The sequence below is a fragment of the Megascapheus bottae genome, chromosome 20, assembly GCF_031878675.1.
Source record: "Megascapheus bottae isolate mThoBot1 chromosome 20, mThoBot2.hap1, whole genome shotgun sequence".
Lineage (NCBI taxonomy): Eukaryota > Metazoa > Chordata > Mammalia > Rodentia > Geomyidae > Megascapheus > Megascapheus bottae.
In genome coordinates this window covers 31332923-31348475 of record NC_143528.1, presented here as the reverse complement: position 1 = coordinate 31348475, position 15553 = coordinate 31332923, and the positions used below count along the sequence as shown (strand labels likewise).

The following is a 15553-nucleotide window of genomic DNA, read 5'->3' as shown; positions in this document are numbered from 1 at the left end:
AGGCGGCGGCGGCTCGCGCTCGGCCGCGGGGTCCCCACGGCGGCGGGGGCGCGGCGCGGGAGCCTGTGCGCTGGGGGCCGCTGAGCCCCGGGAAGTCCCTCCGACTATCCCCCCTCCTCCTCCAAGGACGACCTGGCCGGGCTGCAGCCCAGTTGGCCCGCAGAGGCTCCGGCCCGCCTCCCCAATCCCCCCACCCCTCGTTCCTCACCTGCCCTCCGCCCACCCGCGGGCCCCTGGCCAACTTCTCCCCCGGCGCAGCTCAGGGGCGCACCGGTCCTCCGCACCGGTCCCCGAGGCTCCCGCCCGGCTCGGGACACCTGAGCTCCCGGGGCCGGCGGTGCCGGGGAGCCTCCCGGGAGCAGCCCGCGGGGTCCCCCCGCCGCCGCGCCGCGCGCCCGTGCGCCCTGCCCGCCCGTCGCGCCCCCTCCTTTCCCTCTCGGCGGAGGAGGATGGGGCTGGAGGCGCGCTGGCCGGCGGTGCTCGCTTGGCTGGCGGCCGCGGGGCTCGTGCTGTGCGGGGAGCTGTGGGGCTGCGCGGGGCTCGATTACGATGACACTTGGGATGGCAGCGACGAGGACAACACGGAGACTTTAGATTACAAGGACCCGTGCAAAGCGGGTAAGTGCCTCCCCGAGTGTCTCTCTCTCTCTCTCTCTCTCTCTCTCTCTCTCTCTCTCTCTCTCTCTCTCTCTCTCTCTCTCTCTCTCTCTCTCTCTCTCTCTCTCTCTCTCCCCCCCCCCCCCCGCCCCAGGTCCCGGCGGATGGTGGCGCGCCCCGGGCGCCCGCCTACTTGGATTTCCGTTGGGCTGGCGATGGGAGCTCACCTGTTTCCCTCCCTCCCTCTCTTTCTGTGTCCCGCACCCCCTCCACGTCCTCCTCCTCCTCTCCCCCTCCTTCCCCTTCCCCACGAAGTTGCCTGGAGTTCCCAGGCTGGGAGGATCGCGATTCCCCTGATGCGGAGCCAACATCCCGGCCATCTCCGTCCTCCCCGCCCGCCCCTGCCCTCCCCTGCGCTCCTTCCTCCAGTCCCCACAGCTGACCGCTGTGAGCTGTGACTTCCACCCCGCAGCCCGCTCAAGGCGTCTCGAGGGGACCCCAGACCCCCAGGGCAGCCACTCCCCTTCCGCCAAAGGTGGGTGCGGACGGGTGGACCATGCAGGCTGCATTCTGGGGACCCCCTCCCCGCTCCCCGTTCCAGGAACGTCAAGCGTGGGGTTCGGGCTGGCAGTGGATCGGGACAGCCGGGGAGAAGTGGTTTCCAGACAGGATCCCCAAGCTGGCGCCCGTCGAGAGTAATTCCCCCTCCGCCCCACTCGGAACCCCGTTCCAACGTGGGTCAGGGGCGAACGCCCCTGGGAACCGCAGCTGGGCGCGCACTGTGGGAACCTGCACCCCCGCCCCGTCCCGCCCCGGCTCCCCAAGGTCTTCCCCCCTTCCCTGCTGCCTGGACCTGGGGTGGGAACCCCACGTGTCCAGCGCCCCCGGGCTGCCCCGCGCGGGCCGCCGCAGGGTCCCGGGCCCCGCAGGCCTCCGCCCCGACCGCTGGGATTGGGTGGAGGGGACCCCGGCTCTGTGGACTCCTCACTTTGAAAGGAGATGCCAGGGTGGAGGGCGCCTTGGTCCTGGAAACCAAGTCATCCCCAAGTGTGCGCTTTGGAGAAGGGGGGGCGAGGCGTGGGGTCCACCGACGCCCACCCACGTCTACAGAATCTACAACTGTTGTTTCGTCCCTCTCACAGCCAGGCGAAGCGTACTCACCACCACCCCCCCCCCCCCCAACAGCCCCAGAGATCCTTTCCTACCCAGGTCAAGGGAAATTTGGAAAGTACCTAATTAAGTTTTACCTTTGATGATACACACAGCTCTGACACGGAGTGTGTGTGTGTGTGTGTGTGTGTGTGTGTGTGTGTGTAGGCTGTGTTGGGATCCTCAGATCTTTTTTTTTTATTTTCAATGTTTGGTGAACTCTAAGAACAGATCCTTTAAAATTCACAGCGGTTAGTAGAACTTTGTGTGAAACTCAGAGTTCTGATGCAGGTCAGCATTGCTTTGCAGTCCCTCCGTGACCTTAAACCTTGAGCATGTGTTCACACCCTGAGTGCCCCAGGGCTCCCCCCCGGCCTGCACCGGATGACCAAAACTCTGTAGGGTGGGTGACTGAGCAACTCCACACATGTGCTGAGATATTTTGAGTAAGATGTTTACAACTGGATGAAAACTGCGCATTTCTCGTTTGTGGTAAGGTACACGTGAAATATATAATTTATAGTATGGGCTCCGGAAAACTGTTTCTTTTTTCCCTCCTTTAGTGCTAATCTTCAGGGCCTTGGACTCTTTTTCCTCAGCTCTACTGACATGAGCCAAGCCTCACTTCTGGCTCTTTGTTAGTTGACTGAAGAGAAGAGGCTCATGGGTTTGTCTGGCTTGGAATCTTGATCCTCAGATCTCGTGTCCCCAGTGCTAGGATAAGGTGTGAGACATCCATGCCTGGCTTGAAAACATCTCTTTTAATACTGTGTGGGGTGAAAGTTTTAACCAGCCACCTATATGAATTTAAACATACCTCAAGCAGAGATGTTTATGTTCCTCAGCAAATAAACAACTAAAGGGGAGGGAGGGGGGAACTTTGATAGTATTTCCTTATTATGGGATTATTTATTTATTGAGTTTTGGGACAGCCTTTGTGCTGATGGGTGCTGTAACACCTGAGCCAGGTCCCCAAGCTGATACAGATTTATTTTTTGAACATAGATATTGAAATTAGAACAATTTAGAATGGATTATTGTTGTTGTTTTTTGCCAGTCCTGGGCTTGAGCTCAGGGCCTGAGCACTGTCCTTTGTACTTTCTCAAGGCTAGAGCTCTACCACTTGAGCCTCAGCACTACTTTTGGCTTTTTTCTATGTATGTGGTACCAAGGAATTGAACCTGGGTGTTGTTTTTTTTTTTTTTTTTTTTTGCCAGTCCTGGGCTGAGCACTTGTCCTTGGATTTTCTCAAGGCTAGAGCTCTACCACTTGAGCCTCAGCACCACTTCCGGCTTTTTTTTTCTATGTATGTGGTACGGAGGAATCGAACCTGGGTCTTCATGCATGCTAGGCAAGCACTTTAACCACTAGGCCAAACTCCCGGCCCCATTGAACCTGGGTCTTTGTGCATGCTAGGCAAGCACTCTACCACTATGCCAAACTCCTGGTCTGGATTATTGTTTTTATCTCTTTTCCGTTTTGAATGAAAGAGGTATGGTGTTCTCTCTCTCTCTCTCTCTCTCTCTCTCTCTCTCTCTCTCTCTCTGTATGTATGTATGTATGTATGTATGTATGTATGTATGTATGTCTGGTAAGAGAGAAAGTAAGAATGTCAAGTGGAAACTTAAGTAGTATTCACAGAATCAGAGACCTTATTTTTAAAATTTTATCTTAAGTAGTTGTTCAAAGGGGTTTTGATTCTCCAGGTCAGATTATGTGCACAATGAATCTTGATTAATGTTACTTTTTCCCTTGTTCTCATCTTTCTCAGTCCCTCTACACCTTCCAAGTTACTACCCCATTTTTAAACTGAATGAAATGCAAGGCTTTGTCATCTTAGCTAAAGAGTGGCAAAACCATTACTACCTCCCTTTTAGAGTGGTATAAAACAAATAAAACATGCAATCACAGGAAAAGCACAATACATTAGAATCCCAAACCAAAGCAACAGAGAGAGATCATTTCCAGTGATTAGGCAGGATAGATCTAGCGCTGACCCCAGTCGTGGCTGGCATAGAGGACTCTCTCCAGACTTCCCTAACAAAAGTCTTAATATTCCTTAAAATCCCCAATGGCCTGGTATCTTGCTGATATGCATAGATTTATGGCTTTAAAGCATTTCTGAGTACATAGTTTTAGCTGATGTTCACAGCATGTTAATACAGTAGATTTTGCTAATCTTCCCATTTCACAGATAGGAGGAGATGCTGAGTGAGGTTGAATGGCTGGTGTGATTACCCAGAACTGAATTCCAGTGCTCTTGATGTCCAAGTCTGGAAGTATCTAATGGTTATATTGCATTCTTTGCTGGCTTTCCTTGAGGTACAGACAATAGAAGTTTGCTCAAGTTAACCAAAGCTAACAGAGATGTAGTTTGTTTCACATTGAGAAGGGAGAAGTGGCTAAGAACATAGGGTATTTTCCAACCCTAAGTCTTTAATGAAAAAGGTCTTAGTTGATTTTTAACGTTTATCCTTAATTAGAGAAATTACCATAATCTGATACGTTAGATATCTAGCATGTTCTTAGTATCTTCTTTATATGCATGGATTGTTTCCTTGTCCTATCTGCAGATTTCTCTTCCAAATGAAATCAAAGTCATATTACCCAGAAGGAATAACTCGGTTACAATTTGTTAAAAATTATACCATCCTTAATACACTTAGGAACTTGGCTGTAATTATATGTCTGTAAATGATTCTGAATTTGAGTTTAGGAAAGACATAAGAAAATAGCCTTGTATTCATTTCATTGAGTTTTGATTTAGATGTTTTTGGTATAAGTGAGAGTGGGTAGTTTTGTGTGGTACAGCTTCAGATATGTGAATATAACAAATTCCATCAGGATAGAATGTAGATACTTGTTTGTGTATACACACACACACACACACACACACAGAAGCAACTCTAAGAACTGTCTGCATTATGTTGTTCAGTGTAGTGCAGGCATGGTCAACCTGAATATGCAGATTTCTCTCACTCTGGAGTTCAGAAGGGCGGCAGAGGACCTTGGAAAGCTGATGCTGGAAGACTTTCCCTTAGAGCAGGGACTGAGGTGTCTTGTTTCAATGTCTTACTACATCAATACTGTCCATCTCATGCATAAAATCTATGAAGCACTTGGGCAAATTCAGTGAACAAGACCTTAATTTTCTGCAAGATTTGCGTAGAGTGCCTGGACAAGCAAAGACTTGATGAACTAACTGCATTATTGCATATTCCTCTCCCCCACCTTCCCTCCTTCCCTCCTTCCTTCCCCCCTCCCTCCCTTCCTCCTTTCCTCCTTTCCTCCCTTCTTCTCCTCTTTTCCTCCATTTCTCCTTCCCTTTTTCATTTTCCCTCCCTCCTTTCCCTCCCTTCCATTCCTTTCTTAAGTCCCTCCCTCCCTCCCTCCCTCGTCCCTCCCCCCCTCCCTCCCTTTCTTCTCTTCTCTCCCCTTTCCTTTCTTTGTTCTTTTTTTGTGTGGTTAAGAGTATATTAGGAAATCTTATACAACTAAAGGTACACTGGGCAGTAAAGCAGACAGACTAAATTAGTATCTTGGATAGTAAGTAGAATTTTAGAATAAGTTTGTTCAGAAGAGTATCTTCATTCTCTGTAGAAATATGTGGGGGCTATGAAAAAGAGACTTTCTATCCTGAGTAAATGTTTTTTCCCCGTGTTGAGGAAAAATAAAATATGATTATGTACTGGTGAACACAAGGTTGAATTTGTCTTTTGAGGAACTAAGACAGTTTATGTAGAAAGAAGCTTTGGCATCCTAGAGAATTCTTTCTACTTAACTTCATAAGCAGAGTGTTAGTGTCTTGGGTTAGTTTTCTTAAATTCATAATTTCTAGGCAGGATTTTTTTTCTCTCTCTCCCCCCACCTTCCTCAATATTGTATTCTCTGGCTGAAATGACAGCTTTTAGGTGTGGCATTTCAGAACTTGATGCTCTCTACTTTATTCCATCACTGTTTGAAATACCCAAACATTTATTTCTCCATTGGCGCCTCTCTAGACTGCCAAGCTTTTATTAAAAAAATATATTTCAAAGAACCGCTCCTCCTCACCAGTCTCTTTCGTCATACTCTTCATTTCTTAGATCTTGAAAAAATAATTTTCTCCTCCTGCTTCTGGTACTGACTCAGAAAGTGGCTGAAATACAAATTTTTGCCAAAAAGGGGGTGGATGAAACATTCCTTTCTGCATATTAAAGTTCCATTCTCTTCTTGCCAGGAGTAATTCTCTAGCTCTTGTCTGGAGAGCCAGGGCTGTTCTGGTCCACAAGTGGAAGCTACTGGTAATAGGTATGGGAAAGGACTGTGGTTGCTTGAATTGGTCTCTTTCCCTCCCCTGCCTTCTCCTGCCCTCCCCTCCCCTCCTCTCTCTTTCCCCTCTTCTCCCTGTCTCTCCCTTCCCCTCCTCTTCCTTCTTCTCCCCTTTCTTTTCTTTCTATTATTTAGTCTACTGAGATTTTTCCCTCTTCTTACCTCTGAAGAGGATATTCACAATTATTAGATACATTATGTGAGTTTTTGCCAAAATCCTTTAGGGTCCCCCTCCTTCTGCTAATTTCTTTATATGTGGACACATTTCAGGATGACATCATCTCATTTTTCTATTGTTTTACCCATGGTTTATGTTTTTACATTCTTGTCCCCCCAAAAAAATCCTTGCCCCATTAATGTCATAAGTGTTTCCACTGTGCATTCTTCTCATAGGTTTTTCATTTTAGGTTTTATATTTATGTCTTCAATACATCTTGAGTTGACTTTTGTACATGGTAAGAGCTAGGGATCTAGTCTCACTCTGCTTGTGAATATCCAAATTTCCTAATGTTATTTATTGGAATGTGTACTAGCGCTTAACTTTGGAGTCTTTATGGAAAGTCACTTGACTCGGGTGTGTTAGTGGTTTATGTGTCCATTTTTATGCTAGCATGATGTCATTCATTTTCCTTACTAGAGCTTGGAGGCATATTTTGAAGTCAGATATTCCGATGCCTCTAGGTTCATTTTAGTCAAGATTTCTTTGGCCATTTTGAATTTAAGATGTTTTTCTATTTGTCAATTATTATATGGGTAGTGATTGTAACACATGTATAAATTTCTGTAGGTAGTAGTGATATTTTAATCATAGTCTACCAATCTGTGAACATGAGTGTCACTCCATTTGTTTGTGTCTTCTTCAATTTCTCTTAGTATTTTTAAAATAGTTTACCACAAAGCATTTTCAAAATACCCATAGGTATTTTGTGTAACAATCCATGAGGTGTTTATAGGTTCTGATCAGGTAGAGGTTTATTCACTGTCTCTGTGTTCCTTTAGGCTTCTTCTTAAATGCAGCTGAATGTGTGTACCAGCCAAGGAAAGGCATACTGAATCAGTCGATGAATAAGTCACCAGTGGTTTTCTTCCCCTCATGGTGACTTACTTTTCTGTGAAAGATTGGTGTAAATTCTTTTTTTTTTTTTTGCCAGGCCTGGGGCTTGAGCACTGTCCTTGGACTTTCTCAAGGCTAGAGCTCTACCACTTGAGCCTCAGCACCATTTCTGACTTTTTTCTATATATGTGGTACTGAGGAATCGAACCTGGGTCTTCATCCATGCTAGGCAAGCACTCTACCACTAGGCCAAACTCCCAGCCCCAGATTGGTGTAAATTCTGTAGATAGGTTCTTCCACAGAAATCATGTTGTTTTCCTTCATTCTGTAGAAGTGGACCCTTCTCTTGACTATCTCAACAATGTTTCTTAATGTTCAGTTGAAATTCACCTTTTAGTATTTAACTTGTTGCTTTTGCAAAATTTCTAATAGTCATGCAAATGAACCTTTAAGCTTCTCAGTCATTGTGGCATTGAAGTGGTGTTATGGCTTTTAAATTCTCCTGGAAATCAGATAGTTTCGTATCAAATGCAGATAATTTACTATCACTCATTTCAGCAAGTCTAATAGTATTAGACCCATCTAGTAATTAAACTAGGACTCTCCATAAGCTTTACTGAAAATGCTTAGAAAAGACAGAAACAAATAATCCAAATGACCAAATGAGGGATTGCATCTTCACTTGGACCATCTGGTGTCTGGGGAGATGGTAGTGATTATGGTTATATTGGGGGGCTATGATGCTCCCTTAAACTGTAGGAAATCTTCCTGCAAGATCCTGAGATTGAAGCAAGGCTGGGGGCTGTGTCAGGTCTTAGGTGCCTAACAGGATTCCTGAGATTTAGGATTTCGTCTTCTGGGAGCATTTTGTAGTTACCTACAATTCTTTTATGTGCAATATGTGGTATGGAGAAATTGAACCCAGGTCTTCATGCATGCTAGGCAAGCACTCTACCAGTAGGCCAAACTCCTGGCCCCTTTAGTTTTTCTTTAAGGAAAATTTCCTTCTAGCTCCAGAGCTGCGGAATAACTGACATAAAATGCATTCTTTCTCAGAAAGCAGGAAGGAATCCCTTGTTTATTTATTTAGATCTTGCCATTTTCAGCCCTGAAGATGAGATATTGACTATTGGATTTGGAAGCACCCTGGGCTAATGGACTGCTTGTTTTGTCAGCTTCTCATGGCATCTTGTGCATCTCCTGTCTCTTGTCAAGCCCATCCCAAGAGCCCAAGATATATTTGTTCTAAGAAGTATTGTAAATTAGGTGCTAATTGAAGTCCAGAAAGTCTACTAAGGAGGTGTTTATCTTACTCAGCTCTTCTCTTACAATTTACATTAGTGGCTTTGGCCAAATATTTGTTAGCCATCATCCTCTTAAAAAAAGATCCTTCAATGTTAGTCATTGTAAGTATTCAAAACCATTTAGTAGGTAAGAATCAGAAAGTACTTCCCAATATTTTTTTCCCAAACAAAATGTTATTTTATGTTTTGGGTGTTATGTGAACCATTGGAATCAAGGCTTAAAAAAGACTCCAATACTGAAAAAAATCACTCTACATGGTGATTATGGAGCTGAAGATAGAAAGCATATATTTGCTATCAGCCTGCGATACTTCTGTGTTGCTGAGTTCTGCGTTGATGCCCTGTAATTGGTGTGAAGGGGGAGGTAGGGTAGATGGAGGGTATGGTGGGAGGGTGGAGTAGTTTGCTCATTCCTTACATTTCTCATCCATGTTGAGCTGTCAGCATGTGGGCTGTGTGCCCCAGAGTCACCTCTAATGGTTCCTGGCAGGGTTGCTCCTATCGGTGCTATTTGAGTTCTTTCTTTGGTCGTGAGTGAACTTGAAGTGTTTATTGGGATAATCTGAGATTCTCTTGAAGTGTTGGAAATCTTGCTAGCATCAGGTGAGTTGGCTGACATCCTGAAATGATGCCTTCCCTCTCTCCCAGTCTTCTCTGATTCAAATGCACATGTGTTTGATACTAAGACATTGTGCTTATAGACAATGCGTTTTGTAACTATCATGGATGCATATAGACAAACAAAACATCATCTCGATCAATGACAGTCTTCATGTGCAACAGAGGTCCCATAAAATGATATTATTCTGTGACTTTGAGTTCATAAAACGTGGGACCAACATCCTTTCAAATATTCGGAAAGGGGGATCAGGACAATGGTTTACAGTGTATGTTGTATATACCTATGGAATACTAATGTCAAGTCTTTCCCTTAAAACAATTTCTCACATTTATTTTATTAGCATCAACTCTTTATACAAGGCTTCATTTCTGACATCTCCCTCTATTCATACACTGTGCCTTGATCAGATCTATTCATTCATGAGTAGTTTCTTGCGAGTGCAGTGCTGTTTCATAACAGCAGGAAGTCGGACATATCACATATACCATATGGGATTTCAGCTGCATTATAATTTATTAGACAAAAAGATATTCCTTGTAGCAAATTCCCATGGAAGACATTCCTTATAGCAAATTTCCCTTCTAAGGTGGAAAATACCTGCTTGCACTTGTCCAGAAAGTCAACATAAACAAACCCTAGTTAAACAAACTTCTTTTTCATATCTCATTTCCTAAATATAAGACCTAGAGTATTTCTACATATACACATATTTTATCCAAGAAAAACATATAGATTATATTCAGGCTTGAGTTCAGTGTTGGAATAATTTGGATTTGCCATCTGGAGTGGGTACTGAAGGTAATGACCTAAACCAGGGGTCCGTTGTTGCTTTATGTTTCAAAGGAGATCTAGAGGCAGTTGCTGTGTGAACTGGTGACAGAAAGGGTGATATTGATCATTAGAAATACATGCAGTGTATTCCAAGATTAAAGTACTGGCCAAGGAAGCATCTATTTAGCATATGTCATGGCACTTAGAAGTAGAAAGGGGCTTCCTTCACAAAACTGTATGGATGCCTCAAAAATGAATATCCTTGTTCATTATTGAATGATGCTAGTAACGAAGTGCCAAGATAGATTACTTTATGTAACCCTGTAATAGATCAGAATTAGAAACCAGATCTCCAGACTTCACATGCTAGCACATTCCTTCTGTCTGTTCACCTGTCTATATTTCTTTCCTTTCTTTGAAAAAATTGGGTACATGTTTATAAATTGAAGCTCGCCTCAAAAATTCTTTGTTGTTTTTCAAGAGAGGTTTTATAGGGCTGGGAATGTGGCTTAGTGGTAGAGCACTGGCCAAGTATGCACGAGATCTTGGGGTCAACTTCTTGATACCACATTAACACAAAATAAACTGATGTTTAGAATGAGTTAAAAAAGGTTTCAGAAGGACAAAATAATGATTTGTTAGGAAGTTAGATGAGAAATGGAAATGGACAGATATACTCAAACACGTCCCTCCCCCCAAATAATAACTTAGATTGGAAAGTCTTTTTCCCTCTCTTATGTTTAGTTTGCTGAAATGTAAACTAGTGATGAGAACATGACCCTTATTGTATTTTATAGAAATTAGATGCATGTGAAGTATATCAGGTTGTCTGGAAATTTGTATTATTTTTCTCCCCAAAATTACAAAAATATAGGACATAGAAAAAAATTAAAACTCAAAACTACTTATTTGTAGGAATATAAACTTTATAAAAGTATTCATAGAGTAAAACCTTTTTTTCCTTGCTGTGTTTCAAACTACCTTCATTCTCGTGCACCCGAAACGTGGCAATTATGAGAGGATAAATCCTCCAGAGAGACTTTCTGTTGTTTGGAAAGATTTCAGAGGTAACGATGTAAACAGTTTTGTGTGTTATTCTTGACTGTGTGCTCACATGTCTCCTGCACTCAAAACATATTGACATTTTTCAATTCACATTGACTAATGTGTGAATAGAATCTTGGCTATATAGTCTTTCAGTAATTTCTGGTTTAGATTTCATTTGCCATCTGGAACCACTTGAAGAACTTACATGCTCACAATCCCATGTTTACAGAGAGCTAAGTTTGAGCACATGGCTCTAAGTTACAAATATCTCTTAGTTCATTAAATAATTATTGAGCAGTAACTATGAAGGAAAGGTAGATTCATCTTTGGGTTTATGCTGTAGACTTCCTTTTATTTTTCATAAAAGGCTAATTGTTTCTGTATAATAGTTATTTGCACACTAATCACATAATTGTATGTTATAGTTATCTCAGCTTTACAGTTGAAAATAAATACTAGTATAGCTTATGATAAGCAGTGTATGTGTTCTTACAAATTTTTCCTGTAACTTTCTTTACTTAAGATCTGAAAGATGGGGTTGGGAATGGGGCTAAGCGATAGAGTGCTTGTTAAGCATATATGAGGCCCTGAGTTCAATTCCTTGGCAGTACATAAGCAAAAAAAAAAAAGGTTAATAAGAAAAAGATCTGCAGTGCTGCAGATCTTTCTGAGGAGCATCACTTTCAAGTAAGAGACTCTCGGATTTGTCTTGGTCAAGTGTAGCCTTGAAACTGTTTATGCCTCCTTTCCTACATCAGTCCTTTAGTTAAAAAAATAGAAAATCTTTCAAGAGCCTAGCAAAATAACCTATGTGTAGATCAATGTATGTTAGTGTCATATTACTTTCAGAGTCAAAGGTCACTCTGTCATATTTGTGTCACAGAAGAGATGGTTTGAATGTTAGTTGAGAAGAATATGACCAGGGGAGAGGGTATTTCTGATTTTTTCAAACTCATGGTAAGTGCTCATAAATTCAGAGAAGGAGAGCTATAGCAAGGATACTGTAGCAGAGTTTTTCTGGCTTAAACCTTAAAATATATATAGCATTTGATGTTTTCTTTTTCTTTCTTTTTCTTTTTTATTGTAATTAATTGAAGGGTTATATTATATTCACCAGATAAACCTCCTTTTCAGTGAAGACTTTTTTTTTTGCCAGTCCTGGGCTTGAGTTCATGGCCTGAGTACTGTCCTTGAAATTTCTCAAGGCTAGAGCTCTACCACTTTGAGCTTTAGCACCACTTCTGGAGGAATCAAACCCAGGTCTTCGTGCATGCTAGGCAGGCACTCTACTACTCGGCCAAACTCCTGGCGCATTTGATATTTTATATCAAATAATCACTTTTCTCCATTCTTGCAAATCTTCTTCCATGTGACACAAACGTACATTTTAAATTAACTCCATAAAATTCAGCTTCATAAAGTTTTAGGTTATCTTCATGGTCTTAGCAAGGATTTTTTTTTGGCTGTCTTTACTCATTTTATAGATAATATACTGTTTTAAAAACCATTAAGTCATTGTCAAAGGAAGTTTTATTCTTGAGTCTTTCATGGTGATAATGAATGACATCCAATAAAAATTAGCCACATACATCTTGGTAATGTAATTTAATTTAGAGGGCATTAGGTATAATGTAAGAGATTTGTGTACAAATATTGGCTCTTAGAGTTTAATTATATTAACTCAATCTACTTACAGTGCTTTTGATCTGAAGATGTTTTGCTTGTCACACAGGGATAATGGTCCCTTAATTATACAACATATAAGGATTAAATGTACCGCGTCTTAGTGAAGACTAAAAGACTGTAGTGTGTAACAAGTATAAACAGCAAGTTGCTTTTGACATGTTTCAGGAATGTATTTAGGGAATGCAACTAAGGTGTGTGCCCTTCCTGAAAGGATTCCAGCTTCTACCAGGGGGGAAAAGTCTCCACAAATACTTTACCTATCAATATGAAAGTAAATAAGCAGAGTATGTCAGTAACAGATGATAGAATGCATTCATTGCATCAATTGTATTAGTTATAAAGAAGGCTTCTCATTGAAAAAGTTACTGGAGCTGGATCCTCAAGGTCTATAATATGTATTCTTTTTTCCTGGTAAAAGGGTGGGGTAAAAATTTGGAGCCAAATAACTAAGATAAAACCTGAAACTGTGAAAGTTCATGACTTTTATGAAAGCACAGGAAGTGATAATGAGTTCAATATGGACAGTGTAGAGGATGTGTTCAGAGGTCATGTCTTGGCCAGAAGTCATTCTAGAAGATAGTATCAAGGATTGTTTTTTAACACTCAGACTATGAATTTGATTTCACTGGCAATGAGAAGGAAGCTTACTGAAAACTTAATGCAGATCAATGGCTTGATTACAGTCAAATCATGGTCTGGCAGAGTTGGTGAAAGAAATGATTGGCAGGGAGAAGGGAGACTTTCAGCTCCTTATGAAGGTAGATACTCCTCAGTGGTGTTGGTTTGGACAGAGTCAATAGTCATAAGAAAGAGCAGTTAGGTTTAAGGGACCAAGAGATGACCTACCTGGCCACAGAGTGAAGGTTTTGCAAATAAAGAAAAGGATTTGGGATAGAAGACTTCACTGTGGCTTCACAGAGTAGGTTAGACTGTGATGTAGATAAAGCACAGCAAGAAATAGAATTAAAAAACAAACCCATGTGTGTTGTGTAAGACAAATGGATTTGAGATCTCCTTGTGTGCCATTGTTATTTGACAGTTTGAGTCCCTTATGTTGCTCTTCAAGAGTATGTTGGTTACATTTGGACTTTTGCCTTCCATATTAACTCTGAACTCAGCCTGTTCAGTGTCACTGTTTAGGTGATTTCTAGTCATTGGATATGCAGGTTATTTTAGAGAGAATTATTTTCATCACACTTCGGCTCCATGAATATGGTATAGATCTCTATTTGTTCAGGCCTTCCTTAGGGGCATTTAAATTTTTCTACATATTTTTATCTGTAAAATTTTTGTGTTTTGGTAATTTATTGCATTTTTCCAATTTTTTGATCATATACTGTAGCTTTAGATTTATCTTTAGTTTTTTATGTTAAGTAGAAACATGTTTGATTTTTGATTTTTTTTTGTTTTTAGTCTAAATCCTTGACAATCTCTTACAAATTACCAATAGTTTATCTGTGTATCAGTCATGCAGGCAGTCAGGTCATGTGCAAGGAAGCATGAAGTTTCATTTCTTTCTTCACAATCTTTGTGGTTTTAATTTGGCTAAAACTAAACTTTGCTTTTTGGGCTGATATCTTCCAATATTGCATAGAAGTAACAACTAAAGTCTAGATTTCTCTGTACCCAGTTTTAATGGGGATGTTTTCAATATTTATCAAATATACTATTTGATATCTTTAAATAAGATACCTTTTCCCATCAGATTAAGAAACTCTTGACTTTTCTAGGCTGGTATATTCATCCTGATCATACTTTTCAGAGTAGTGTAAAAAAGTTGATAATTACTGATATTAACCAATATTTTCATTCTGGAATAAATCCAATTTGAGCATTTAAGAATATCGTTGGATTTGGTTTATTGATACTTTGGAATATTTGTTTCTATGCTCATCATCCATTAAATGGACTTAAAAAGTTTCTTCCTTTTACCCCTCTTGGATTTCAGTGGTAAAGTTATATGTGAGGAGACTGATCTTCACTCTTGTTGAGTAGCAGTGGGTGCTATGAAGTAAATTCTCTGATTGAATGTACTGAACTATCCTAGTAAGATCCATCCATAGTGCAAGCCTTATTTGGGAATTTCTTTTTTGCTTATGAAATCTCTGGGAATATTTACTTTTCTTTACTTAATTTCAAGGTTCCGAAGTCTGTTTCTGTGCAGGTACTGGGGATGTCTGAGTTTCACTTGCGTTCTTTATTATATGTTATGGTTCCAAATTTTTGAAAGTTTATATGTACCCTTCCCAGCTTCAGTGGGCCTTCTTATTCTGTCATTTGGGCCCTGACGGACAATTTAGTCCAACAGTATGCCATCCAACCTGGACAAAGACCCCGAGTTGAGCTCTGGCTTTGGTCTTCTGTTCTGGATTATATTTGTTTGTTTTTGTGTATTTTTCAGCCATAACTTTTGTTTAACTCTATTTGCATGAATTTAAAAATCTCAGAGAATGAAAAAGTAGCTTGCATTTCTTGTTCAGAAAGGCGAGTCCTATTCCAGCTTTGTAGGAGAGATAGCTCCTAGTCTTAGAAATGACTAATCAATCTTTTTTTTTTTTGCCAGTCTTGGGCTTGAGCTCAGGGCCTGAGCCCTGTCCTTGAACTTTCTCAAGGTTAGAGCTCTACCACTTGAGCCTCAGCACCACTTCTGGCTTTTTTCTATATATGTAGTACCAAGAAATCGAACCTGGGTCTTTGTGCATGCTAGGCAAGCACTCTACCACTAGGCCAAACTCCTGGCGCCATGACTTCTAAATATTAAACATCATCAGAACATTTCCTTGAAGAATTTAAATGGTATGAATATTGAATGGTTTTACTTGAAACTTCTTTATCATGACATTAAATATAACCATAAAGTCTTTTCTTACTAAAATGTACTATATTCCTAACTTGGCTTACATGGGTTGCACACACCCCTTTTCATTGTCAGTGACCAGTAAGCATATCCATGAGTCCCATAAAGGCATGATAAATCTGAGAATCTCTTGAGTTACATAAAAAGACCTTATT

General features: G+C 41.5%; 1 protein-coding gene across 1 annotated transcript in view; it reads left to right on the top strand.

Annotated features, from left to right (window-relative positions):
* The first annotated feature begins 449 nt into the window (after positions 1–449).
* Tll1 (tolloid like 1) overlaps positions 450–15553 on the top strand; it is a 145455-nt gene continuing 130351 nt past the window's right edge. The window contains exon 1 of the mRNA XM_090354218.1: positions 450–618. Within this exon, the coding sequence (XP_090210344.1) occupies positions 450–618 (169 nt within the window). The remainder of the gene's footprint in view (positions 619–15553) is intronic.